This window comes from Pseudophryne corroboree, chromosome 2 (genome assembly GCF_028390025.1).
Source record: "Pseudophryne corroboree isolate aPseCor3 chromosome 2, aPseCor3.hap2, whole genome shotgun sequence".
Lineage (NCBI taxonomy): Eukaryota > Metazoa > Chordata > Amphibia > Anura > Myobatrachidae > Pseudophryne > Pseudophryne corroboree.
This window is the reverse complement of record NC_086445.1, coordinates 135,707,013-135,734,831: the sequence shown is the minus strand read 5'-3', so window position 1 is coordinate 135,734,831 and position 27,819 is coordinate 135,707,013. Positions and strand designations below refer to the sequence as shown.

Sequence of the window (27,819 nt, the reverse complement as noted above, 5' to 3'; positions counted from 1 at the left end):
TGTCGAATTTAAAAACGGGCGAAAAAAAGCCGCAATTCGCCCGAAATTGCATATACCCCATAAAAGTTTAGGCTGGAAGACCATTTCTACCATGTTAACTCTCCCTGTAACCGTCAATGGTAGCTTCCCCCAGGTCTTCACTTTACGCAAAGATATGTTATTTGAGGTGTAATATTAAGGGTGGAGAAATTCCGAGGATCGTTAGACACCCAAATACCCAGATATTTGAAGGAGTCCACCCACCGCAATGGGAGAGGAATTAATGGGAAGGCAGGAATCTCACCCCGGAGTGGGATAATAGAGGATTTCTCCCAATTAATCAGGAGCCCAGAGTATCGCCCGAACTCGTTAATAATTTTCAAGATCCTGGGCATAGACTCAGCATAGCGATCCACAAACAAGAGAATGTCATCAGCATATAAGGCCACCCTATCCTCCTGAACACCCACCTTAAAACCAGAGATCCCCACGTCTGCCCTTAAAAGGCATGCAAGGGGTTCAATAGCCATGGCAAACAGAGTAGGGGACAATGGGCAGCCCTGTCGCGTACCTCTAGATAAAGGAAAGGAATAAGAAACAAATCCATTTACCGCCACTCTAGCTGAAGGAGAGGAGTACATTAACCGGATATATTTAATGAAATTCAGGCCTATACCAAATCTACGCATGGTTTCCCACAAATAATCCCACTCCACAGAATCAAAAGCCTTAGCAGCACCTAACGAAACAATTATAGATGAGGAAGAGTCTTCTCTGGGAATTTGTGAGTAAACAAACGTCTAAGATTAATGGAAGTTGATTTATTGGGCATAAATCCCGTCTGATCCGGGTGTATTATAAGAGAGATAACCGAGTTCAATCTACCCGCCAGTACCTTGGCCAAAATTTTAATAACAGTGGGCAAAAGGGATATAGGGTGATAGGACTCCACTTTCCTAGGATCCTTGTCAGGCATAGGAAGAACCACAATCATTGCTTCCGCCATAGATAGGGGGAGAGACTCCTGTGCAAAAATTTGACTATACAACTCAAGTAAATGAGGGACGAAGAAATCCAAGTGTTGCTTATATACCTCAGAGGGTATGCCATCTAAACCTGAAGCCTTACCACCAGGGGAGGCCTTAACAGCAGCCATAATTTCTTCAGGTGAGATGGGCGCCTCCAAAAGATCGTAAGCTTCACAGGACAAGGTGGGGAAACGAACGGTGTCTAAATATTCGTCCAATTGCAAGGAAGTACAATCTAATTTAGAACCATACAAACATCTATAATAAGACACAAATTCAGACGCAATCTGTGGAGTCTGCGTCAAAGAAACACCATTTGAGGATATAATCTCCATCACAACATTAGTTGTCCTATCACCCTGTGCGAGGGAAGCCAGGTATGTCCCCGGCCTATCACCAGTAGCATAAAAGGTATGGGAAGAGAAAAGGAGTCTATGCTGAGTCTTTTCCATTAAGTAATCTTTCCATTCTCTTTGGGCCGACAGCCAGGTTAATTTAGAACTGTCTGAAAAATCCTGCAAATACTGAAATTCCGCAGCGACACTCTGGGCCTCCAACTCAGCCTCCCGACGCCTATAAGAGGACTTCAGATTAGACACCCGTTTAATCAAAGTCCCCCTCAGAAACGCCTTGAACGTGTCTCATAGGTTAGAAATAGCTTTTTCGGCAATGTTCATTTCAAAGAACTCCCGCCAAGCGGCCACCAATTCAGAGCCATCCCCCATGTGTACCAGCCAAAAAGGGTTAAACTTCCATACAGCCTGGCCCCTAGAACAGTGGAAATCTAAGGTAAAGGTCAAGGGGGAGTGATCTGATATTCCCCTAGTCTCATATCTAATACCACTAACCCGGGGAACCATGTCGCTCGAGAGGAGGGCCAGGTCAATCCTAGAGAACGAAGAATTAGAGTGAGAGAAACAGGAGTATTGTTTAAGAGACGGATGTCTCAATCCCCAGGAATCGACCAGGCCCAATCCCGATACCACATTAGCAAAAGTGGATTTCCCAGGATACGCAGCGGGTGGAGATACAGCGGGTGGAGATGAATGCCGCATCCAACACATTATTGAAATCCCCCAGGCAAACAATAGAAATCCCGGGATATGAGGCCATAAACCCAGCAGCCTTCTTAAGAACATCAGGAGAGTAAGGGGGAGGCACATACACAGCTAGAAGGAGTACAGGAGCATAAAATAATCTACATTTCAGAAATACATATCTCCCCCAGGGGTCCATTTGTATAGACTCCAACACAAATAAGAACCGACACTCCACGAGTGGCAGAAGTGTACGTTGAGTGGTACGCCCATCCCACCCAGGGTCTCTAAACTATTTCTCTATTTTAATTGCATTTCATTTTTGTATCACTTTCTCTATAGCTTCGGCTTCCTAAATACTAATTTATTAACACTATAGTTTTTTCACTGGTATGCTACGCTGGGCTTTCTGGCTTATGCTGGTGTTTTGGGGTGCCACACCCTGCACCTAGATATAGCGCTAGGGACCCCAAATATATAGAGACGCCTTGATGCGGCTTTGGGGCTTATTCACACATTTGCGCAAATATGTGTAACGAAGATCTCTGAATTCTATTATTAGGTGGAATTTAAATCTGGTTACGGTTATCATTCAGGGTGCTGGGGGAAACAAATGGCTTTTTTTCTTGCTTAGAAATACCCCTCCCTTTCGAGCACCTGAATGATATCACTAAGCTAATTGAGCATCTACCAATATATATGTTTGTTGTGAGAGGCAGAGAGGTTCCTGCATTAGGAGGAGGTGCAGGCCCTGACATGCCACATGGAGCATTATGGGGTTGCTCCAAGGTAGGTAGCTCTTAGCTTAGACATATTGTAGTAAGGAGCCATTATCATGTGGCTCCTTGCTGGTTAATCTTAGACCCAGATTGGGGTAATGGAGGTGTGAGGTGTGGTGCCTCTGGACTGGCTGAGCTGGATGGCCTTAGTGTGGCATACCCTTACATTCTATTAACACTTTTCACTTATTCATTTTTTAACACTATTTCTCTATTTTAATTGTATTTCATTTTTGTATCACGTTCTCTATAGCTTCGGCTTCCTAAATACTGATTTATTATCACTATAGTTTTTTCACTGGTATGCTACGCTGGGCTTTCTGGCTTATGCTGGTGTTTTGGGGTGCGACACCCTGCACCTAGATATAGCGCTAGGGACCCCAAATATATAGAGACGCCTTGATGCGGCTTTGGGCGTTTTTTTTTAAAGCGACAATCATTTACAAGGCATAGTTTTGCCTTGTAAATGATTGCCGCTTTAAAAAAAACAACCGAGTTCGGCTGGGAACAAGCACCTCCGGACAAGTCAGATCGTCATTTCACCCAGCCCCCAATGTCCAATACATAGGACACTTAATCATTTTGTAACTGGGGCCTGATTTGTAAAAATCTTGGCATATTCATGTTTAAAATGTTGTCTGTTTATCAATAAATATTAAAAACTATTTTTTTTCTTCGTATTATGGGATGTATGAGGTTAAGCAGTATCTGGTGACATTTTTAGCTTGAAAATACCGTATAGCTTCCTGTAAAATTAGGCACATGTGTACAAATAAAGCGCATTACTGTATGTCACATGCTTGCGGAGGGAGAGTGCTTTTTTGTGTCTAATGGTGTGTACACACGGTGAGATCCTTGCTATGCCCGATTTTCACTTTGCGATTTCCCCTGAACTCCCCGGAGCCCAGCACCACCGATTTTGACTAACTTGTCTTGAGATATGGACTATGTGTGCTTACGATTTTGGCTTATGTGAGATTTTGGCTTATATGGGATGTAATTGACATGTGAGATGAACTAGATAGTACACCGATCTAGCAAGGATTGACTTGCCTGCACAGTCTATCTTTTCTTGAAAACCCGACCTGGCGGGACCGCGCATCGGGATCAAATCGGGATCGCAAGGTGACTTTCACCTTGCGATCTGCACTAACTTTTCTTGCGATTTTGACTATATAGTCAAAATCGAAAGAAAATATCTCACCGTGTGTACACACCATTAGATTACAACAGGGTTTCTTTTGTATTTTTTATACACAACAGGCAACATAGGCAGCTTTAGGTGCCGCCCCCTTACCAAGTAATGACCCTGTGTAATGTCTGTGATGTGTCTGGTTTGCGGAACAAGGAAATATGTTTATTTGTCCTTGTATCAAACGCTGAAAATGGTCATAGTTGCATTTACAGCTGCTTGGGTAAGCTACTGTAATTCTTCCCACACTCTGAAAAACATACTTGGCTGCTGACTAAAATGTACCCCCAGTGTGTGTTTATGTGGTAGTGAATCTCCAGTGGGGTGCGGACTGATGTCAATGACAAATATTCTCTGGTGGTGATATACAAAAAATACTAAATGATGATAAAAGTATTATAACTATAGATGTTAGTATTTGTAACTCTTAAAGCAACTTCGATTTCAGGCTGTCAGCGGTCAGTAAACACTGTCCAGAGGTTCTGAGAGCTGCGAAGTGACCCCAATATGTTATGTAGGCTACTGGTACTGGCTACCTGGTCCTCAGCTCATTTTACAAGCATGGCCTATGCCACACGCACTGCTAGAAATAATCCCAAATCTACTAAATTAAAGGTGTCAAAGCTTCTGTGTAACCAGAGGCCCAACTTGGATTCTGTGCTGCAGACCAGTAACTGTTTAGCTGGGGTGTAGGGCTTAGTGCAGGCATTCCCAACCGCGGTCCTCAAGGCACACCAACAGTGCAAGTTTTAGTGATATCCAGGCTGCAGCACAGATGGTTAAATCAAAATAACTGAGGTACTCATTAAGTCACCTGTGTTCAAGCCTGGATATCACTAAAACCAGGACTGTTAGTGTGCCTTGAGGACCGTGGTTGGGAAACACTGGCTTAGTGGTACCTGCAGCTCAGACCTAATGAAGAATAAGGTCCCTTTTCCATGTAGGCCATTAGCAGTGCAGTATCAGTCAGTGGGCCTAATTCAGACCTGATCGCAGCAGCAAATTTGTTCTCTAATGGGCAAAACCATGTGCACTGCAGGTGGGGCAGACATTAGCATGATAGATTTGGGTGGGTCATTTTGTTTCTGTGCAGGGTAAATACTGGCTGCTTTATTTTTACACTGCAATTTAGATTGCAGATTGAACTCACCCCACCCAAATCTATCTCTCTCTGCACGTTATATCTGCCCCCCTGCACTGCACATGGTTTTGCCCATTAGAGAACAAATTTGCTGCTGCGATCAGGTCTAAATTAGGCCCAGTGTGTGGAAGAAACATAGACATTCTGACAATTCTGCAGCATGTAATCAGGATTCTGTTTACTTCTAGACACAATGCTGATAAATTGCTGGTGTTATTACTGAACTCATGCCGTACGGATCTGCACAGTGTCAGGCCGTCAGATGTTTACAATTACTAGGCTCAGGCATTTCTCAATCCATATACTGTGAGCTGCTGTGTGCTATTTGTACTTTGTTTTTAGACTCTGGTAGGAATGATGGATGAAATCTCTGGTGCGCTGGTATTAACAACTTGCTATTGGGTCCTCTGGGAGGTACAATACGTCTGAAAGGAACATCTGTCTTCCTGCAGTGTCCAAATTCCTTCAGCTGCTGGCAGTACCCGCTATATAATTACTCATCAGACAGTGAATGCTGCCGACAGCAGAAGCAGCTACATGCTTCATATCAGATCCGCTGGGGGCATGAGAAATCACAATAGTCATGCAGCTTAGAACATCCCACACAGCGTATTGGTGTGGGCGGTGTCCGTGATTTCCTGCTGCTCCTATTGTACAGCTGTCACGGTACTACTACCCTATAACGCTGAGACACAGAGACAGGTATATGTTCGAGTAAACCAACCCAGACTAATAGCTTATAGTAAAATGTACGCCCTAACCTCTGAAATAACGGCCAATAGGCTTTTGCATTAGGGTCTAGGGCAGTGATGGAGAACCTTTGGTACTCCAGCTGTTATTGAACTACACATCCCAGCATGCCCTGCTACAGTTTTAGCATGGGCAAATAGCAAAACTGTAGCAGGGCATGCTGGGATGTGTCGTTCAACAACAGATGGAGTACCAAAGATTCCCCATCACTGGTCTAGGGATTATTATCTATCTAACTGCAGAAATAAAGGGGCTTATGTAATAGCAGGCTGTGCTGGATTTTCGGCGAGTATTATTGTATTTTTTAAAGCGGCAATCATTTACACAGCGAAACCAACCTAGTTTTGTCTTGTAAATGATTGCCACTTTTAAAATACAGTCATACTCACCGGAATTCCCACACAGCCTGCATCTCACAGGCTATGACATAAGCCCCAAAATGTGAATAACTTGTACTGTGATCACGTCACACAGAGGGGTCTATTCATGAAGCAGTGAAAAGTGTGAAGAAGTGACCTAGTGGAGAAGTTGCCCATGGCAACCAATCAGTGTTCAGGTAACATTAATAAAAATGGGTTTTATAAAATTATACGTAGCAGCTGATTGGTTGCCATGGCAACTTCTCCACTGGCTCACTTCTCCACACTTTTCACTGCTTCATGAATAGACCCCAGAAAGAGGCTGCCACTGACCTGCTCCTGGTGTTGAGCTCGGATCCCCAGCATATGGACACACTGTTCCTGACGCATACACTCAATTTCCCCATCGTACTGCAGCTGTAACCGCTCCTTCAAAGCCTGCAGTTCTTCTTGCTGATGTTTCTCAAGCTTCTTCACTTCATTATCAAACTTAATTTCCAGCTCCTCCTTCTCTTTTTGTAATTTCTCGCACCTCGCTGTGTTAAAGGCTGGAACACACACAACATGAAGATACATTACTGAAAGAGAATGGATTAAGTTCATACAAAAAAGTGACTTTGCATAAATTATGAAGCTACATTATCGGTACAATGGATGGAAGCTAAATAATGAGGCAAACAGAGATCATGGGCTACATTTACTAGATACCAACGGAACCTGCTGCGGATTTATGGCTGATTCTAAGACAAAAGCATAGAATTAGAGAATAGTCTCTAGAATGTAAGCTCTCACCAGCAGGGCCCTCTTCTCTCATGTGATAGTCCTTCTCTTACTTAAACCATCTTCTACTCCATTCTCCCTTCAACGGCATCAAATCCCTGTTTTCTGCCCCCCTGATACTTATTTCAGTGTCGTCTTCTGATGCAGCTATGTAAATATACCCTGTACTTGTCCTATATTGTCTTGAACTGTAAAAGTGGGTACACACTAGGGGACGTGCTCTATGAGCGACGTCGCCTAGTGTTTCCCCTCCCGGGCCAGGGCGGTTGGCGGCATGGCATACACACTGAGTGAAATGACGACCATATTGACGTCACGCCGCAGCCGGGAAGTGCATGCAGCTCTTGGACAATAGTCCAAATTGAGCTGCATGCACGGCCGACAGCGAGGGTTGTTAACAACCCGCAGCGCCGCGCATCGCTCGTCGTCACTAGCATACACACTTGCCGAGAAAGTAAACAACGTCGTTCAGGAAGGGGGACAATGAGCGACGTCATTTACTTTCTGGGCAAGTGTGTAAGGTGTTTAAGTCACTGTTTCTTTTTTCGCTTATTTATGTACTCTGTAATTGGGCGCCGCGGATCACTTGTAACACCGTATAAATAACAGGATTTTGATACCTACCGGTAAATCCTTGTCTCCTAGTCTGTAGAGGATGCTGGGGTCCACTTCATGACCATGGGGTATAGACGGTTCCGCAGGAGCCATGCGCACTCTTAAGACTTTTCAATGGGTGTGAACTGGCTCCTCCCTCTATGCCCCTCCTCCAGACCTCAGTTATAGGAACTGTGCCCAGGGAGACGGACATTTCGAGGAAAGGATTTACTTTAAACTAGTGGTGAGATACATACCAGCTCACACCTCAACTATGCCGCACAACGGAGGTAATTCCGAGTTGATCGCAGCAGGAATTTTGTTAGCAGTTGGGCAAAACCATGGCCCTCATTCCGAGTTGTTCGCTCGCTAGCTGCTTTTAGCAGCATTGCACACGCTAAGCCGCCGCCCTCTGGGAGTGTATCTTAGCTTAGCAGAATTGCGAACGAAAGATTTGCAGAATTGTGAATAGAAATTTCTTAGCAGTTTCTGAGTAGCTCCAGACTTACTCAGCCATTGCGATCAGTTCAGTCAGTTTCGTTCCTGGCTTGATGTCACAAACACACCCAGCGTTCGCCCAGACACTCCCCCGTTTCTTCAGACACTCCCGCGTTTTTCTCAGAAACGCCAGCGTTTTTTCACACACTCCCAGAAAACGGCCAGTTTCCGCCCAGAAACACCCACTTCCTGTCAATCACACTATGATCACCAGAACGATGAAAAATCCTCGTTATGCCGTGAGTAAAATACCTAACTTTTGTGTAAAATAACTAACCGCATGCGCTCTGCGAACCTTGCGCATGCGCAGTCTGTGACTAATCGCAATATAGCGAAAATCGGCAACGAGCGAACAACTCGGAATGACCACCCATGTGCACTGCAGGAGAGGCAGATGTAACATGTGCAAAGAGAGTTAGATTTGGGTGTGGTGTGTTCAATCTGCAATCTAAATTGCAGTGTAAAAATAAAGCAGCCAGTATTTACCCTGCACAGAAACAAAATAACCCACCCAAATCTAACTCTTTCTGCACATGTTATATCTGCCTCCCCTGCAGTGCACATGGTTTTGCCCAACTGCTAACAAAGTTCCTGCTGCGATCAAATCAGAATTACCCCCAACATGGCATTTAACAGAACACACGCCAACAGGCATGAACCAATTACAGCAACATGCTGAAACTAATATAACACAACTTGTGTAACTCTAATAACAAAACTGCAGGTAAAGTACACACTGGGACGGACGCCCAGGATCCTCTACGGACTAGGAGAAAAGGATTTACCGGTAGGTATCAAAATCCTGTTTTCTCATATGTCCTAGAGGATGCTGGGGTTCACTTCATGACCATGGGGTTTATACCAAAGCTCCATTACGGGCGGGAGAGTGCGGATGACCCTGCAGCACCGATTGACCGAACTTGAGGTCTTCATCGGCCAAGGTGTCAAACTCGTAGAATTTAGCAAATGTGTTTGATCCCGACCAAGTAGCTGCTCGGCAAAGTTGCAATGCCGAGACCCCCCGGGCAGCCGCCCAGGATGAGCCCACCTTCCTATTCGAGCTGTTCTAGAGACATAAATCTTCAAAGCCCTAACCACATCTAGAGACTTTGACTCAGTGAACGTGTCAGTAACTACTGGCACCACAATAGGTTGGTTTATGTGGAAAGATGAAACCACTTTCGGAAGAAAATGTTGACGAGTCCTCAACTCTGCCCTATCTTTATGGAAGATCAGGTAAGGGCTCTTGTGAGACAAGGCCCCCAATTCAGACACCCGCCGCGCGGATGCCAATGCTAAAAGCATCACCACTTTCCAAGTGAGAAACTTCAACTCTATCTCTTGTAGAGGCTCAAACAAATCTGATTGAAGGAACTGCAACACCACGTTAAGGTCCCATGGTGCCACTGGAGGCACAAATGGAGGCTGGATGTGCAGAACCCCTTTCACGAAGGTCTGAACCTCTGGAAGAGAGGCCAATTGTTTTTGGAAGAACACTGACAAGGCTGAAATCTGGACCTTGACTGATCCCAATCGCAGGCCCGCCTCCACACCAGCCTGCAGAAAATGGAGAAAACGTCCCAACTCAAACTCTTCCGTAGGAGCCTTCTTGGATTCACACCAAGACACATATTTTCTCCAAATACGGCGATAATGTTTCAACGTTACTCCTTTCCTGGCCTGAATAAAGGGTGTTCCTTGGGAACACCCTTTTGGGCTAGGATCCGGCGCTCAACAGCCATGCCGTCAAACGTAGCCGCGGTAAGTCTTGATACACGCATGGCCCCTGCTGCAGCAGGTCCTCGCGAAGAGGAAGAGGCCGAGGATCTTCTATGAGCAACTCCTGAAGATCTGGGTTCCAAGCCCTCCTTGGCCAGTCTGGGGCAATGAAGATTGCTCGAACTCTTGTTCTTCTTAAGATCCTGAGCACTTTTGGGATCAGCGGAAGTGGATGGAAGACATACACCAACCGGAACACCCACTGGGCCACCAGCGCATCCACTGCTATTGCTTGAGGGTCTCTCAACCTGGAACAATATTTCTGAAGCTTCTTGTTGAGACAACATGCCATCATGTCTACTTGAGGAACTCCCCAAAGACTTGTCACCTCTGCGAAGACTTCTTGGTGTAGGCCCCACTCTCCTGGATGGAGATCGTGTCTGCTGAGGAAGTCTGCTTCCCAGTTGTCTACTCCCGGAATGAAAATTGCCGTCAGAGCCTTTACATGTCTTTCTGCCCAGAGGAGGATCTTCGTCGCCTCTGCCATTGCCGCTCTGCTTTTCGTTCCGCCCTGCCTGTTTATGTACGCAAATGCTGTTACATTGTCTGACTGGATCTGCACGGGATGATCTTGAAGAAGATGTACGCTTGTTGAAGGCCGTTGTAAATGACTCTTAATTCCAGCACGTTTATGTGAAGGCAGGCTTCCTGACTTGACCATTTTCCCTGGAAGCTTTCTCCCTGAGTGACAGCTCTCCAGCCTCGGAGACTTGCATCCGTGGTTACCAGGAGCCAGTCCTGAATCCCCGAACCTGCGTCCCTCTAGTAGGTGAGAACTGTGTAGCCACCACAGGAGCGAAATCCTGGCTTTTGACGACAGGATTATCTTCCGGTGCATGTGCAGGTGGGATCCCGACCACTTGTCCAACAGGTCCCACTGGAATACCCTGGCATGGAACCTGCCAAACTGTATGGCCGCGTAGGCCGCCACCATCTTCCCCAACAACCGAATGCACTGATGGATCGACACACTCGATGGTTTCAATATCTGTTTTACCATTTTCTGGATTTCCAGAGCCTTTTCTACCGGAAGAAATACTCTCTGTACTTCTGTGTCCAGAATCATCCCGAGAAAAGACAATCTTGTCGTCGGTTCCAACTGTGACTTTGGATAATTTATGATCCAACCGTTTTTGTTGTTGGAGTATTGACAGGGAGAGTGTGATGTTTTGTAACTACTGCTCCCTGGATCTCGCCTTTATCAGGAGATCGTCTAGATAAGGAATTATATTGACTCCTTTTTGACACAGGAGAACCATCATCTCCGCCATCACCTTGGTGAATACCCTCGGCGCCGTGGAGAGACCGAAAGGTAACGTCTGGAATTGGTAATGGCAATCCTGAACTGCGAATCTCAGATAAGCCTGGTGAGGAGGATAAATAGGAACATGCAGGTAAGCATCTTTTATGTCTACAGACACCATGTAGTCCCCCTCCTCCAGACTGGAAATCACTGCCCTCAGTGATTCCATTTTGAACTTGAATCGTTTCAAGTAGAGATTCAGATTTTTCAGGTTTAGGATCGGTCTGACCGAGCCGTCCAGCTTCGGAACTACAAAAAGGCTTGAATAAAACCCCTCCCCTTGTTGTGACAAAGGTACCAGGACTATGACCTGATCCTGACATAATTTTTGGATTGCCGCTGTTACTGCTTCCCTTTCTGGAAGAGAAGCTGGCAAGGTCGATTTGAAAAATCGGCATGGGGGAACAGCTTGAAACTCCAGCTTGTATCCCTGGGACACTATTTGCAGCACCCAGGGATCCAGGCCATTCAGAATCCATTTTTACAAAGGAAAAGGGGGGGATGGAAAAACTACTGCACTAGTACTGTATTCTAAATTGAACAATGAAGAAACCCCAACTTACAATTCATAACTATTCCTTGTCTTGTGTATCAACTGGGGGTGCTGCCACACATATATTGTTGCCAATATATATAGATAGGTTTTGGAACAAGGAAGAAAAGATTGGTCTTAGGTGGCGCACTAATACAAATGATTTTAAATTTAAAATATAACTTTTATTTCATATACTTAAAAAGCCTGTAACTGTGAAATATTAAAATGAATTAAAGGACAAGTGAAAGACAAAGTGCAACCTGTGATTATTAAAAAACCACACACTACACCCACTATGCTGTGCAATGTCTCTATATAAAATACTTCAATTATTGTGTACAATGACCTCGATTATGAATATGCGTGCTTATCAGAGAAACAAAAGTTCCACCTAAGTGAACCACAATTCTGTCAATCAATTTAATATGATATGGGCTCCTTAAGTGTACTGTAACATGTATGTTATTAGACGTTAGATCTGATAGGGTAGACCGAATAAACTCAATATGTCCCAATTAGCTCCTTGCCTGTCAAAATTGTGACTACATCATCCGATGTTCCCACAATATTCGCTATACCACTATCCTTCTTGATACTAATTGATCTCTTTATATTAACACATAATGCTGTATCACCACTGATGAGCATCAATCAAATTTGTACTGACAATTATATAAAAGTACAATGTTGGTCAGCATTTCCAGACTCTGCTGTCAGTGCTGTCCCATATGGTGCATTGTACTGTATTGTAGAGTGCTGTTCTTGTAATTTCCTTCTACAAATAACTATTGGCAGCTTGCCCAATCATATAGATAATCTGGGGACAGAACTATTGTACCTGGCTAGCGTTCTCAGTCTCTGCTGTCAACGCTGCCTCATGCAATGCAATTGTACTGGTATAGCACACAATACGTAACTTTCAGTGCCCTCTTGTTAGTTGCTGTTGGCAAATTGCTTATTCAAACAGCGTGAATGTAATAAAAATTCCTCATGTGGCTAGCGTTCTCAATCTCGGTTATCGACACTGCCTAGTATAGCGCTATGTATCCATCTGGATACATAGCGCTATACTAGGCAGCGTCGACAACCGAGATTGAGAACGCTAGCCACATGAGGAATTTTTATTACATTCACGCTGTTTGAATAAGCAATTTGCCAACAGCAACTAACAAGAGGGCACTGAAAGTTACATATTGTGTGCTATACCAGTACAATTGCATTGCATGAGGCAGCGTTGACAGCAGAGACTGAGAACGCTAGCCAGGTACAATAGTTCTGTCCCCAGATTATCTATACGATTGGGCAAGCTGCCAATAGTTATTTATAGAAGGAAATTACAAGAACAGCACTCTACAATACAGTACAATGCACCATATGGGACAGCACTGACAGCAGAGTCTGGAAATGCTGACCAACATTGTACTTTTATATAATTGTCAGTACAAATTTGATTGATGCTCATCAGTGGTGATACAGCATTATGTGTTAATATAAAGAGATCAATTAGTATCAAGAAGGATAGTGGTATAGCGAATATTGTGGGAACATCGGATGATGTAGTCACAATTTTGATAGGCAAGGAGCTAATTGGGACATATTGAGTTTATTCGGTCTACCCTATCAGATCTAACGTCTAATAACATACATGTTACAGTACACTTAAGGAGCCCATATCATATTAAATTGATTGACAGAATTGTGGTTCACTTAGGTGGAACTTTTGTTTCTCTGATAAGCACGCATATTCATAATCGAGGTCATTGTACACAATAATTGAAGCATTTTATATAGAGACATTGCACAGCATAGTGGGTGTAGTGTGTGTTTTTTTAATAATCACAGGTTGCACTTTGTTTTTCACTTGTCCTTTAATTCATTTTAATATTTCACAGTTACAGGCTTTTTAAGTATATTAAATAAAAGTTATATTTTAAATTTAAAATAATTTGTATTAGTGCGCCACCTAAGACCAATCTTTTCTTCCTTGTTCCAAAACCATTCAGAATCCAACCTTGGCTGAACAGTTTGAGACGTGCCCCCACCCGAGCGGCCTCGGGCAAAGGAGTCCCAGCGTCATGCTGAAGATTTGGCAGAAGTAGGGGTAGACTTCTGCTCCTGGGAACCTGAAGCTGCTGTGGACTTCTCTCCCTTTCCCCTTCCCCTACCCGCAAAGAAGGGGGAACATCTTGCTTTTTTGTATTTATTGGGCCGAAAGGACTGCATGTGCGGGTGATATGTCTTTTTTGCCGATGCAGGCGCAGAGGGCAAAAATGACGACTTACCTGCGGTAGCCGCCGAGACTAACGCATCCAGTCCATCGCCAAATAAGGCCTCACCTTTATATGGGAGAGCCTCCATATTTCTTTTGGAATCTGCATCCGCTTTCCACTGGCGAATCCAGAACGCCCGCCGAGCCGATACTGCCATGGTAGCGGCTTGTGAACTCAAGAGTCCAATATCTTTCATCGCTTCTAGCATGTATGCTGCAGCGTCTTTGATATTCCCTAACTTAAGGAGTATCTCATCTTTATCAATCGTGTCAATTTCTGATGACACGCTTTCTGACCATTTTTCAATAGCGCGACTCACCCACGCGCAAGCAATTGTGGACCTGAGCAGCGTACCATTGGCAACATAAATGGATTTCAATGTAGTTTCCATCTTTCGGTCTGCCGGCTCTTTTAGTGAAGCCGTGCCAGGTGCAGGGAGAATTACCTTCTTTGTCAACCTGGACAGTGCACTGTCTAACACAGGGAAAGGATAAGCTATCTTAATTCTCTTGGAAATACGAAATATCTCTTCGGGATTCACCCACATCCCTTCAAAGAGTGTATTAAGCTCATGGGAAGAAGGGAAAGTGACCTTAGATTTCTTTTCTTTATAGAAATAAGCCTTCTCCTGAGGTACAGGAGTGGCTTCCGTGACTTCCAGAACTTCCCTTATAGCTACAATCATATATTGTATATTTTTTGCCAATTTATGATCTAATTCTCTGGAGTCACTATCGTCGACACAAGAATCAGTGTCCGTGTCGGTATCAGTATTCACAATATTCGCAAATGGTCTCTTATAGGGGTCGCCTGCGGATGGAAGAACAGAGCCCTGAAAAATAACATCCTCCACAGATTTTCTCCAGCACTCAGCATGAGATTCTGACTTATCTAATCTCCTATTGATATGATGCATACTATCACGTATTTCTTTCACCCATGCAGGCTGCTGTTGTGCCGGCAGCGCCACCACATTACACTTCTGTGTCCCTAAAATGGTTTCCTCCCGGGAGGAACTCCCTGCCTCTGACATGTCTTACACATGTGTACAATACACACACCAGTATCTAATGCCTGTGAACACAGAATGCCCACTGACATGCAGCACTTTTTACACAGTAAAACACACTTGTAAAGCACCAAATTCGCTTGTGCCCCCCCCCCTGTTTTGCACCCCGATACTTGTAGTCAGAAGTGAAGGAGGACCAGCGATGTCTCTGCAGCCTGAGGAGAGAGAAAATGGCACTGAGCAGTGTGCTGGCTGCCTGAGGAAGAAGCTCCGCCCTTTTTACCTCAGAAACTTTTCATAATATTTATACTGGTGGGGGTAGGGCTGTGCCTGGGCATCTTATGCCCCCTTTTTGCCCATTTATAGAGGTGTTTTTGCTGCCCAGGGCGCCACCCTGCAGTGCCTGTGTGTGTGGGCAGCAATGCCGCGCTGCGCTCCCGCCAGCCGCGCTGTACCTCAGCCGTCACTTTTCTTGATAGAAGATCTGTCTTCTTCTACTCACCTGTCTTCTGACTTCTGGCTCTGTGAGGGGGGTGACGGCGTGCTGTGGGAGTAAGCATCTAGGCACGGCTAGCGTTCAGTTCCCTTCAGGAGCTAATGGTGTCCTGTCAGCCAGAAGCAGAATGAAACTCTTCAGGAAGTTGGTTCCTACTTCTGCCCCCTCAGTCCCACGAAGCAGGGAGTCTGTTGCCAGCAGTTCTCCCTGAAAATAAAAAACCTAACATAAGTCTTTTCAGAGAAACTCAGTAGAGCTCCTCAGAGGGCATCCAGTCTGCCTGGGCACATTTCTAAAACTGAGGTCTGGAGGAGAGGCATAGAGGGAGGAGCCAGTTCACACCCATTGAAAAGTCTTAAGAGTGCCCATGGCTCCTGCAAAACCGTCTATACCCCCATGGTCATGAAGTGGACCCCAGCATCCTCTAGGACGTATGAGAAAAAGGATAATAATAATATTAACTAAAGATCATTCTGACCTTCTGTACAGAACCTGTAGTACTTTCCAGCTACCCACCTGTCAGAGGTAAATCTGGGGACAGTTATTCATTGGGTAAATCAGGGAGATGCAATCCCGCTTTGAGAATATTGAGAATATTACAAACAGGATTACAACCTCTGTATGTTTCACTCCAGGAGACTGCATTTTTCATCAATAGAGATTGGAGGCCTGCATTATAGAGCCTCCAGAGATTTACGTCTTGTATTTTGTCATTAACAGAACAGATATGTTCTGAATAACATTTTGCAAGTCTTATGCACCCTACACACTTGCCAATGCATTCAATCGATCATCGTTCAAATTGACTAGCATTGCAAAGCGACGAGGATCCAACGATGAATGACCGCAGGGCCGCGCATCGTTCATCGTTGGTGCATACACACTGAGCGATATGAACGATTTCTCGTTCATTACTGAACGAGATTGTTCATATCGCCCGCACACACAGGGCTGTCTTTTCGTATGGGCTCAATGGGCTCTTGCCCAAGGGCCCCAGGGCTGATAGCTGAGGGTCCCCTCTTTCCAGGGGTACGAGATTTTTGAAAATCGGCCCTGGGGAACCGGAGATATCCGACTTGAAAGCAGTGGTCCCCATCCAAGCCTGTTAATTGCTCTTCCCAGCCAGATATCTCGGGTTCTGTCTGACTTAGTGATTTTCTGAGGGTATAATCCAAAAGCTGTGACTCTCCCCTTTTGGTGGACACTGGCAACTTGTCTCTACTATGCCCAGAACCAGAGATATCAGCCTTCAAGTAGCTGGTCCCTGCTCCAGCTCCACACGACTGGTATGCAGTTTGAGATTTCCGTTGGTGAAATGCTCTGGCTCCAGAACTCTGATCCCCAAGTCCCCAGTATCTCCTGAAAGGTGGGAATCTCTAGTTTTTTTATCGCATTCAGAGCTAAGAAATATATTTTCAGGAACTTGAGATATCTGCAGCCAAGCAAGTTGCTCTCCCACCGGAAAATGTTAAACATTAAGCCCACTCCACTGTCCACCCCTCCCCTACGTATTAAACACCCCCTACCACCCTGGAAGTCATGTACCAGGACTTCTTCATTCACCCCAATGCCCCCTTCTACAGTTTAGCCCTTTCTGTGCAGTAAAGGAATAATTAGAGATGTGCACCGGAAATTTTTCGGGTTTTGTGTTTTGGTTTTGGATTCGGTTCCGCGGCCGTGTTTTGGATTCAGACGCGTTTTAGCAAAACCTCCCCGAAAATATTTTGTCGGATTCGGGTGTGCTTTGGATTTGGGTGTTTTTAAAAAAAAAACAAACCTTAAAAACAGCTTAAATCATAGAATTTGGGGGTCATTTTGATCCCATAGTATTATTAACCTCAATAACCATAATTTCCACTCATTTCGAGTCTATTCTGAACACCTCACAATATTATTTTTAGTCCTAAAATTTGCACCGAGGTCGCTGGATGACTAAGCTAAGCGACCCAAGAGGGCGGCACAAACACCTGGCCCATCTAGGAGTGGCACTGCAGTGGCAGACAGGATGGCACTTAAAAAAATTGGCCCCAAACAGCACATGATGCAAAGAAAAGAGAAAAAGAGGTGCACTGTGGTCGCTGGACGGCTAAGCTAAGCGACACAAACACCTCAATATCACAGGAATTATTCGTTCTAATCAATGGTATTATTGGTCCAAATCACTGGAAGAAAATGACAAAATCACAGGAATTATTCGTTCTAATCAATGGTATTATTGGTCCAAATCACTGGAAGAAAATGACAAAATCACTGGAATTAAATGGCAGTAATGTCGGGAATTATATCAAATGGTAGTACCACTGGACATATACGGAACTGTCAGACAGGATGGCACTTAAAAAAATAGTCCCCAAACAGCACATGATACAAAGAAAAGAGAAAAAGAGGTGCACTGTGGTCTCTGGATGGCTAAGCTAAGCGACACAAACACCTCAATATCACAGGAATTATTAGTTCTAATCAATGGTATTATTGGTCCAAATCACTGGAAGAAAATGACAAAATCACTGGAATTATTCGTTCTAATCAAAGGTATTATTGGTCCAAATCACTGGAAGAAAATTACAAAATCACTGTAATCATTTGGCAAGATCACTGTAATTAATAATTAATTATAAATCACTGATATTAATTGGTAAAATCTCGCTTTCGCCTGCCTAGTGAAGTGGAATCTAGATGGGATTTTGTACCGGGGACACAATAACTTCATCAATTGTCTAAATCCCAATGCACTAATGGCGGAAAATGGGCGCACGTCTATCAGCGCACTGATTATACTGATCACTGATTATACTGAGCACGGATTTTACTGAGCACTGATTATACTGATCACTGATTATACTGAGCACTGATTATACTGATCACTGATTATACTGAGCACTGATTATACTGAGCACTGATGATACTACGGAGAACTGACACTGAGCAGCGAGAACAGCACTGGACTATTGTACTGTAGTATACTGGTCACCACAATGCAGCACTGACACTGAGCACAGATATTAAGCACTAATCAGGATACTAGAAGTGACACAGAGCTGCAAGATACAGCAACGGCCTACTGTACTGTACTATATGTATACTGCTGGTCACCAAAATGCTGCACTGTCCTACTATATACTGCTCACAATAATGCAGTACAGAAATAGTATACTTGACACAGAGCTGCAAGATACAGCAATGGCCTACTGTACTGTACTATATGTATACTGCTGGTCACCAAAATGCTGCACTGTCCTACTATACTGCTCACAATAATGCAGCACAGAGATAGTATACTTGACACAGAGCTGCAAGATACAGCAATGGCCTACTGTACTGTACTATATGTATACTGCTGGTCACCAAAATGCTGCACTGTCCTACTATATACTGCTCACAATAATGCAGCACAGAGATAGTATACTTGACACAAAGCTGCAAGATACAGCAATGGCCTACTGTACTGTACTATATGTATACTGCTGGTCACCAAAATGCTGCACTGTCCTACTATATACTGCTCACAATAATGCAGCACAGAGATAGTATACTTGACACAGAGCTGCAAGATACAGCAATGGCCTACTGTACTGTACTATATGTTGTCAAAGTCGAAAAATATTCCAGTACACCCATCACGTACTAACCACACACACATGCCCGCTGCGTGTGCACTTGTTCCGCCGTGCGTGCACATATCCGCAATTTGCGTATGGTCGCTCCCGCGGTCCTGCGCGTGGTATGGGTATTTACGGCGGAGTTTGTGAGCGCATAGAGGGTTATCAAAACATCACATATTTAATCCAAATAGTGCACATTGTACACATAGCTCCCCTGCACCATATCAGCAAGTATCAACAGTTTAAATGATTCCAGGACTAAGGGATTCGCCTTTGCATGATAGGAAGGGACAGACTAAGGTTATAAGGTGATGTCTAGTATCCAGCTGTAGGGTATTTTAAGGGTAACATTCCGGTGTTGGTTAGAGGAAGATCGCATGTTCCTGCGTATAGTTATGTGCAGAAGTAGAATATAGATATAAACTGTATTTACTGTATATTATGTATGCGGCGGGAATCCAGAGGAGACCACCCACAAGAGCAGTTGAGAAAGACATCGCCCACCTTTTCAAATCAACCTATGACCTCTCCTGTAATGTAAAGATGCATCTCTGTGTCCAATGGACAAAGGGATTACAGTATCCATTGTATTGCTTTTGGAAGTAGTGTATAAAAAGCCTGTTGCTGCCTGGCCAGTGAGAAGACTCTTAACGCTATCTACCTGATTAGCGGAGGACTGGACCAGGAAGCGCATGCAAATATTCTCACGTATGTACATTGACTGTACCCATTTACTCTGTTGTATATTGTAGTGTATAAATTGTATTGTTATCCCCTTCCAGATATATACGCTGAGGTGTCGGAGCCCAGTGTTTAACTACAAATCGGTGTTGTGTCCTCTTTTCCCTGCTAGGGTTTAAAGCGTATTACATTACCTAACTGTATAAGGTTTAAAAGTGTATATCAAGTTGTATACGCGCAGCGGGTACTTCGTACCGTCAGCGCTGCATAAGGTTTAAGGTGTAATATCATTGCATTACTAATAAGGTTTAAAGTATATCAAGAGTGTGTGCGCGCTGTGTGTACTTTGTACCCCCAGCGCGGCGTTTGTACGCTAAGTCCGTACACGGTACGGGTCTCTGTACGCAAATAGCGTACAAAGTACGTAGCGTGTGTATTAAGTCTAGCGGCCGCAGCGGCTCCATGGTAAAAGTGTGTTTAAAGGTATAGCTTTATGGTTTAAGATAATATCGACATTATCAATGTATACTGCTGGTCACCAAAATGCTGCACTGTGCTACTATACTGCTCACAATAATGCAGCACAGAGATAGTATACTTGACACAGAGCTGCAAGATACAGCAATGGACTACTGTACTGTACTATATATGTGTACTGCTGGTCACCAAAATGCTGCACTGTCCTACTATATACTGCTCACAATAATGCAGCACAGAGATAGTATACTTGACACAGAGCTGCAAGATACAGCAATGGCCTACTCTACTGTACTGTACTATATGTATACTGCTGGTCACCAAAATGCTGCACTTTCCTACTATATACTGCTCACAATAATGCAGCACAGAGATAGTATACTTGACACAGAGCTGCAAGATACAGCAATGGCCTACTGTACTGTACTATATGTATACTGCTGGTAACCAAAATGCTGCACTGTCCTACTATACTGCTCACAATAATGCAGCACAGAGATAGTATACTTGACACAGAGCTGCAAGATACAGCAATGGCCTACTGTATTGTACTGTACTATATGTATACTGCTGGTCACCAAAATGCTGCACTGTCCTACTATATACTGCTCACAATAATGCAGCACAGATATAGTATACTTGACACAGAGCTGCAAGATACAGCAATGACCTACTGTACTGTACTACTATAATTATATACTGGTGGTCTCCAGTCCCCACAATGCAGCACACTGAGCACAGATATTTGCAGCACACTGAGCACAGATATGGAGCGTTTTCAGGCAGAGAACGTAGATATTTTCAGCACACTGAGCACAGATATTTTCAGCACACTGAGCACAGATATTTGCAGCACACTGAGCACAGATAGGGAGCTTTTCAGGGAGAGAACGCAGCCACGTCCTCTCCGTTCAATCTCCAATGCACGAGTGAAAATGGCGGCGACGCGCGGCTCTTTATATAGAATACGAATCTCGCAAGAATCCGACAGCGGGATGATGACGTTCGGCCGCGTTCGGGTTAACCGAGCAAGGCGGGAAGATCCGAGGCTGCCTCGGACCCGTGTAAAATAGGTGAAGTACGGAGGGGTTCGGATCTCGGAGAACCGAAACCGCTCATCTCTAATTAGCAGAAATTACTGCTCCAGTAATAGGGGGGGAAAAACAACAACAAATACAAAGGACACTTTGCAAAATAGAAATAATGATGTTACAGATGCTATAATATTAGGTAATAAAGGAAAGTATGACCTCTCTGCAATGTAAAAACAACAAATATACCCAAGGTGCTGGAATGGAAATACCAGTATACCAAAAAGGTGTATTTTTATCTAGATTGGTAATGAATAGCAAAGAGTGAATCAAGCAGCTGTGTTAAATGGTAGCCAACCAAGAAATGAAATAAAGAAAAAAGAAAACCAGCGCTCCAGTCACTCAATTACTCAGAACTAACAAAGAGAATGTTTAGATCACATACAATTAACAATTGAATACATATATTAGAATAGTGTATAATAGGAATACAGGTTGAGTATCCCATATCCAAATATTCCGAAATACGGAATATTCCGAAATACGGACTTTTTTGAGTGAGAGTGAGACAATGAAACCTTTGTTTTTTAATGGCTCAATGTACACAAACTTTGTTTAACACACAAAGTTACTACAAATATTGTATTAAATGACCTTCAGGCTGTGTGTATAAGCTGTGTATGAAACATAAATATATTGTGTGAATGTAGACACACTTTGTTTAATGCACAAAGTTATAAAAAATATTGGCTAAAATGACCTTCAGGCTGTGTGTATAAGGTGTATATGAAACATAAATGCATTCTGTGCTTAGATTTAGTTCCCATCACCATGATATCTCATTATGGTATGCAATTATTCCAAAATACGGAAAAATCCGATATCCAAAATACCTCTGGTCCCAAGCATTTTGGAAAAGGGATACTCAACCTGTAATACATATCCTACAAATAAAAGTAGACATGCAATTCACAAGCACCTCTTAGCAGGAAAAATATTATATAAAAGAATCCTTCCATAGGGGTCGATTTATCACCATCCGCATCTCTCATAAAATCGACCCAATTTGCAATGTGATTATTTATTACATTGCATGGATATATCTAGTGCTTAAAGTGGTCATAGAGTGCTGGTGGAACTCCCTCCCACCCATGCCCGTGAAATAAAGGAATTGCATGCGCCGCAAAAAAAGGGGCGTGGTCACCCAATAGTATCCCCAATTCGAATTATGCTGCATAGTATCACAATCTTATTCACATTACACAACATAGTAGTGTCCCTTTTTCTTTTTATGACACACATTGGTGCCCCTTATACACAAAACCCACAGTAGTAGCACTCCAAATACACATAATGCCCACAGCAATAGTGCCCCTTATACAATGCCCTCAGTAGTAGTGCCCCTTATGCAATGCCCACTGTAGTGGTAGTGCCCACATTTGTAGTGCCCCATAGGTAGAGCCCATAGTATTTGTGCCCCAGGTAGTAGTGCCCCTTGTGTTCCCAGGAGTGATGCCCCTTATTCATTGCACTGGGGGCATAACTGGCACTGGGGGGACATGTGTATCTGGCACTGGGGGCATATCTGGCACTGGTTGGACGTGTATCTGGCACTGTGGCCATATCTGTCACTGTGGGAACATGTGTATCTGGCACTGGGGGCATATCTGACACTGAGTGCAAATCTGGCACTGGGGGGTGTGTGTATCTGGCACTGGGGGCATATCTGGCACTGGGCAGACATGTGTATCTGGCACTGGGGGATATCTGGCACTGGGGGGACATGTGTACCTGGCACTGGGGGGACATGTGTATCTGGCACTGGGGGCATATCTGGCACTGCGGGGACATGTGTATCTGGCACTGTGGGCATATCTGGCACTGGGGGGACATGTGTATCTGGCACTGTGGGCATATCTGGCACTGCGGGGACATGTGTATCTGGCACTGTGGCCATATCTTGCACTGCGGGAACATGTGTATCTGGCACTGGGGGCAAAACTGGCACTGGGGGGACATGTGTATCTGGCACTGGGGGCATATCTGGCACTGGTTGGACGTGTATCTGGCACTGTGGCCATATCTGTCACTGCGGGAACATGTGTATCTGGCACTGGGGGCATATCTGACACTGAGTGCAAATCTGGCGCTGGGGGGGGGTGTATCTGGCACTGGGGGCATATCTGGCACTGGGCGGACATGTGTATCTGGCACTGGGGGATATCTGGCACTGGGGGGACATGTGTATCTGGCACTGGGGGATATCTGGCACTGGGAGGACATGTGTATCTGGCACTGGGGTATATCTGGCACTGGGGGTATGTCTGGCACTGGGGGGACATGTGTACCTGGCACTGTGGCCATATCTGGCACTGCGGGGACATGTGTATCTGGACTGGGGGGACATGTGTATCTGGCACTGGGGGCATATCTGGCACTGGGGGGACATGTGTATCTGGCACTGTGGCCATATCTGGCACAGCGGAGACATGTGTATCTGGCACTGAGGCATATCTGACACTGAGGGCATATGTGGCACTGGGGGGACATATGTATCTGGCATTGGGGGCATTTCTGTATCTGGCACTGGGGGCATATCTGGCACTGTGGGGGCATTTCTGTATCTGGCACTGTGGGGCAATGTGTATCTGACACTGTGAGGCAATGTATATCTGGCACTCTGGGGGCATTTGTATATCTGGGGTGTAGTATGGTATGCCGGCGGCCGGGCTCCCGGCGACCAGCATACCGGCGTCGGGAGCCTGACCGCCGGCATACCGGCAGCGTGGCGACTGTAAATGAGCCCCTTGCGGGCTCGCTGCGCTCGCCACCCTGCGGGCACGGTGGCGCACTACGCACGCCACGCTATTTATTCTCCCTCCAGGGAGGTCGTGGACCCCCACGAGGGAGAATATGTGTCGGTATGCCGGGTGTTGGGATTCCGGCACCGGTATACTGTGCGCCGGGATCCTGGCATTCGGCAACCAGAAGACCACCCGTGTATCTGGCACTGTGGGGCAATGTGTGTCTGGCACTGTGAGGCAATGTATATCTGGCACTCTGGGGGCATTTGTGTATCTGGCACAGTTAGGCAATGTGTATCTGGCACTGTGGAGCAATGTATATCTGGCAGTGTGGGGCAATGTATATCTGGTACTGTGGGGCAACGTGTATCTGGCACTATTGGGGTCAAATGTGTATCTGCCCCTCCCCCCATATGTGTATCACGCCCCCATTTTCATTGGCCACGCCCCATGTGGCATTTGGTCACACCCATTTTTTGGTGCGTGCGTCGAAGGTACGCGCGCACAGTACCCGCAAGACATTTTTTCTACTTGCACCACTGACCACACCCACAAAGAGGCAGATGTACAAATATTAGTGATGTGCACCGGACATTTTTCGGGTTTTGTGTTTTGGTTTTGGATTCGGTTCCGCGGCCGTGTTTTGTATTCGGACGCGTTTTGGCAAAACCTCCCTGAAAATTTTTTGTCGGATTCGGGTGTTTTTTTTACAAAAACCCCTCAAAAACAGCTTAAATCATAGAATTTGGGGGTCATTTTGATCCCATAGTATTATTAACCTCAATAACCATAATTTCCACTCATTTCCAGTCTATTCTGAACACCTCACAATATTATTTATAGTCCTAAAATTTGCACCGAGGTCGCTGGATGACTAAGCTAAGCGACCCAAGTTTCCGACACAAACACCTGGCCCATCTAGGAGTGGCACTGCAGTGTCAGACAGGATGGCAGATTAAAAAAATAGTCCCCAAACAGCACATGATGCAAAGAAAAAAAGAGGCGCAATGAGGTAGCTGTGTGACTAAGCTAAGCGACCCAAGTGGCCGACACAAACACCTGGCCCGTCTAGGAGTAGCACTGCAGTGTCAGACAGGATGGCACTTCAAAAAATAGTCCCCAAACGTTACATGATGCAAAGAAAAATGAAAGAAAAAAAGAGGTGCAAGATGGAATTGCACACTTTAACAAACCCATCATTTCAGCGGCAGGGTCTGCCACACGACTGTGACTGAAATGACTGGTTGGTTTGGGCCCTCACCAAAAAAGAAGCAATCAATCTCTCATTGCACAAACTGGCTCTACAGAGGAAAGATGTCCACCTCCTCCTCATCGTCCGATTCCTCACCCCTTTCACTGTGTACATCCCCCTCCTCACAGATTATTAATTCGTCCCCACTGGAATCCACTATCTCAGGTCCACTATCATATGCAGTGACAGTAGACGACATGTCAGTAATCGTTGGCAGGTCCTTCAGTCCGGACCAGATGTCAGCACTCGCTCCAGACTGCCCTGCATCACCGCCAGCGGGTGGGCTCGGAATTCTTAGCCTTTTCCTCGCACCCCCATTTGCAGGAGAATGTGAAGGAGGAGCTTTTGACGGGTCACGTTCCGCTTGACTTGACAATTTTCTCACTAGCAGGTCTTTGAACCTCTGCAGACTTGTGTTTGCCGTAAAGAGAGATACAACGTAGGTTTTAAATCTGGGATCGAGCACGGTGGCCAAAATGTAGTGCTCTGATTTCAACAGATTGACCACCCGTGAATCCTGGTTAAGTGAATTAAGGGCTCCATCCACAAGTCCCACATGCCTAGCGGAATCGCTCTGTTTTAGCTCCTCCTTCAATCTCTCCAGCTTCTTCTGCAAAAGCCTGATGAGGGGAATGACCTGACTCAGGCTGGCAGTGTCTGAACTGACTTCACGTGTGGTAAGTTCAAAGGGTTGCAGAACCTTGCACAACGTTGAAATCATTCTCCACTGCGCTTGAGTCAGTTGCATTCCCCCTCCTTTGCCTATATTGTAGGTAGCTGTATAGGCTTGAATGGCCTTTTGCTGCTCCTCCATCCTCTGAAGCATATAGAGGGTTGAATTCCACCTCGTTACCACCTCTTGCTTCAGATGATGGCAGGGCAGGTTCAGGAGTGTTTGCTGGTGCTCCAGACTTCGGCACGCGGTGGCTGAATGCCGAAAGTGGCCCGCAATTCTTCGGGCCACCGACAGCATCTCTTGCACGCCCCTGTCGTTTTTTAAATAATTCTGCACCACCAAATTCAATGTATGTGCAAAACATGGGACGTGCTGGAATTTGCCCACATGTAATGCACGCACAATATTGGTGGCGTTGTCCGATGTCACAAATCCCCAGGAGAGTCCAATTGGGGTAAGCCATTCTGCGATAATGTTCCTCAGTTTCCGTAAGAGGTTGTCAGCTGTGTGCCTCTTATGGAAAGCGGTGATACAAAGCGTAGCCTGCCTAGGAACGAGTTGGCGTTTGCGAGATGCTGCTACTGGTGCCGCCGCTGCTGTTCTTGCTGCGGGAGGCAATACATCTACCCAGTGGGCTGTCACAGTCATATAGTCCTGAGTCTGCCCTGCTCCACTTGTCCACATGTCCGTGGTTAAGTGGACATTGGTTACAACTGCATTTTTTAGGACACTGGTGACTCTTTTTCTGACGTCTGTGTACATTTTCGGTATCGCCTGCCTAGAGAAATGGAACCTAGATGGTATTTGGTACCAGGGACACAGTACCTCAATCAATTCTCTAGTTCCCTGTGAATTAACGGTGGATACCAGAAACACGTTTTTTTACCACCCAGGCTGCCAAGGCCTGAGTTATCTGCTTTGCAGCAGGATGACTGCTGTGATATTTCATCTTCCTCGCAAAGGACTGTTGGACAGTCAATTGCTTACTGGAAGTAGTACAAGTGGTCCTCCGACTTCCCCTCTGGGATGACGATCGACTCCCAGCAGCAACAACAGCAGCGCCAGCAGCAGTAGGCGTTACACTCAAGGATGCATCGGAGGAATCCCAGGCAGGAGAGGACTCGTCAGACTTGCCAGTGACATGGCCTGCAGGACTATTGGCTTTCCTGTCTAAGGAGGAAATTGACACTGAGGGAGTTGGTGGTGTGGTTTGCAGGAGCTTGGTTACAAGAGGAAGGGATTTAGTTGTCAGTGGACTGCTTCCGCTGTCACCCAAAGTTTTTGAACTTGTCAATGACTTCTGATGAATGCGCTCCAGGTGACGTATAAGGGAGGATGTTCCTAGGTGGTTAACGTCCTTACCCCTACTTATTACAGCTTGACAAAGGCAACACACGGCTTGACACCAGTTGTCCGCATTTCTGTTTAAATAATTTCACACCGAAGAGGTGATTTTTTTTGCAATTTGACCAGGCATGTCAATGGCCATATTCGTCCCACGGACAACAGGTGTCTCCCTGGGTGCCTGACTTAAACAAACCACCTCACCATCAGAATCCTCCTTGTCAATTTCCTCCCCAGCGCCAGCAACACCCATATCCTCATCCTGGTGTACTTCAACAGTGACATCTTCAATTTGACTATCAGGAACTGGACTGCGGGTGCTTCTTCCAGCACTTGCAGGGGGCGTGCAAATGGTGGAAGGCGCCACCTGTTCCTGTCCAGTGTTGGGAAGGTCAGGCATCGCAACTGACACAATTGGACTCT

General features: G+C 45.3%; 1 protein-coding gene across 6 annotated transcripts in view; it reads right to left on the bottom strand.

Annotated features, from left to right (window-relative positions):
• The window catches only part of MTUS2 (microtubule associated scaffold protein 2), a 1,049,445-nt gene that overhangs the window by 55,618 nt on the left and 966,008 nt on the right, over window positions 1-27,819 (bottom strand). For all 6 annotated transcript variants that reach the window (XM_063951742.1, XM_063951738.1, XM_063951743.1 and 3 more), the window contains one exon: window positions 6,599-6,813. In XM_063951742.1, coding sequence (XP_063807812.1) covers window positions 6,599-6,813 — 215 coding nt within the window. The remainder of the gene's footprint in view (window positions 1-6,598; window positions 6,814-27,819) is intronic.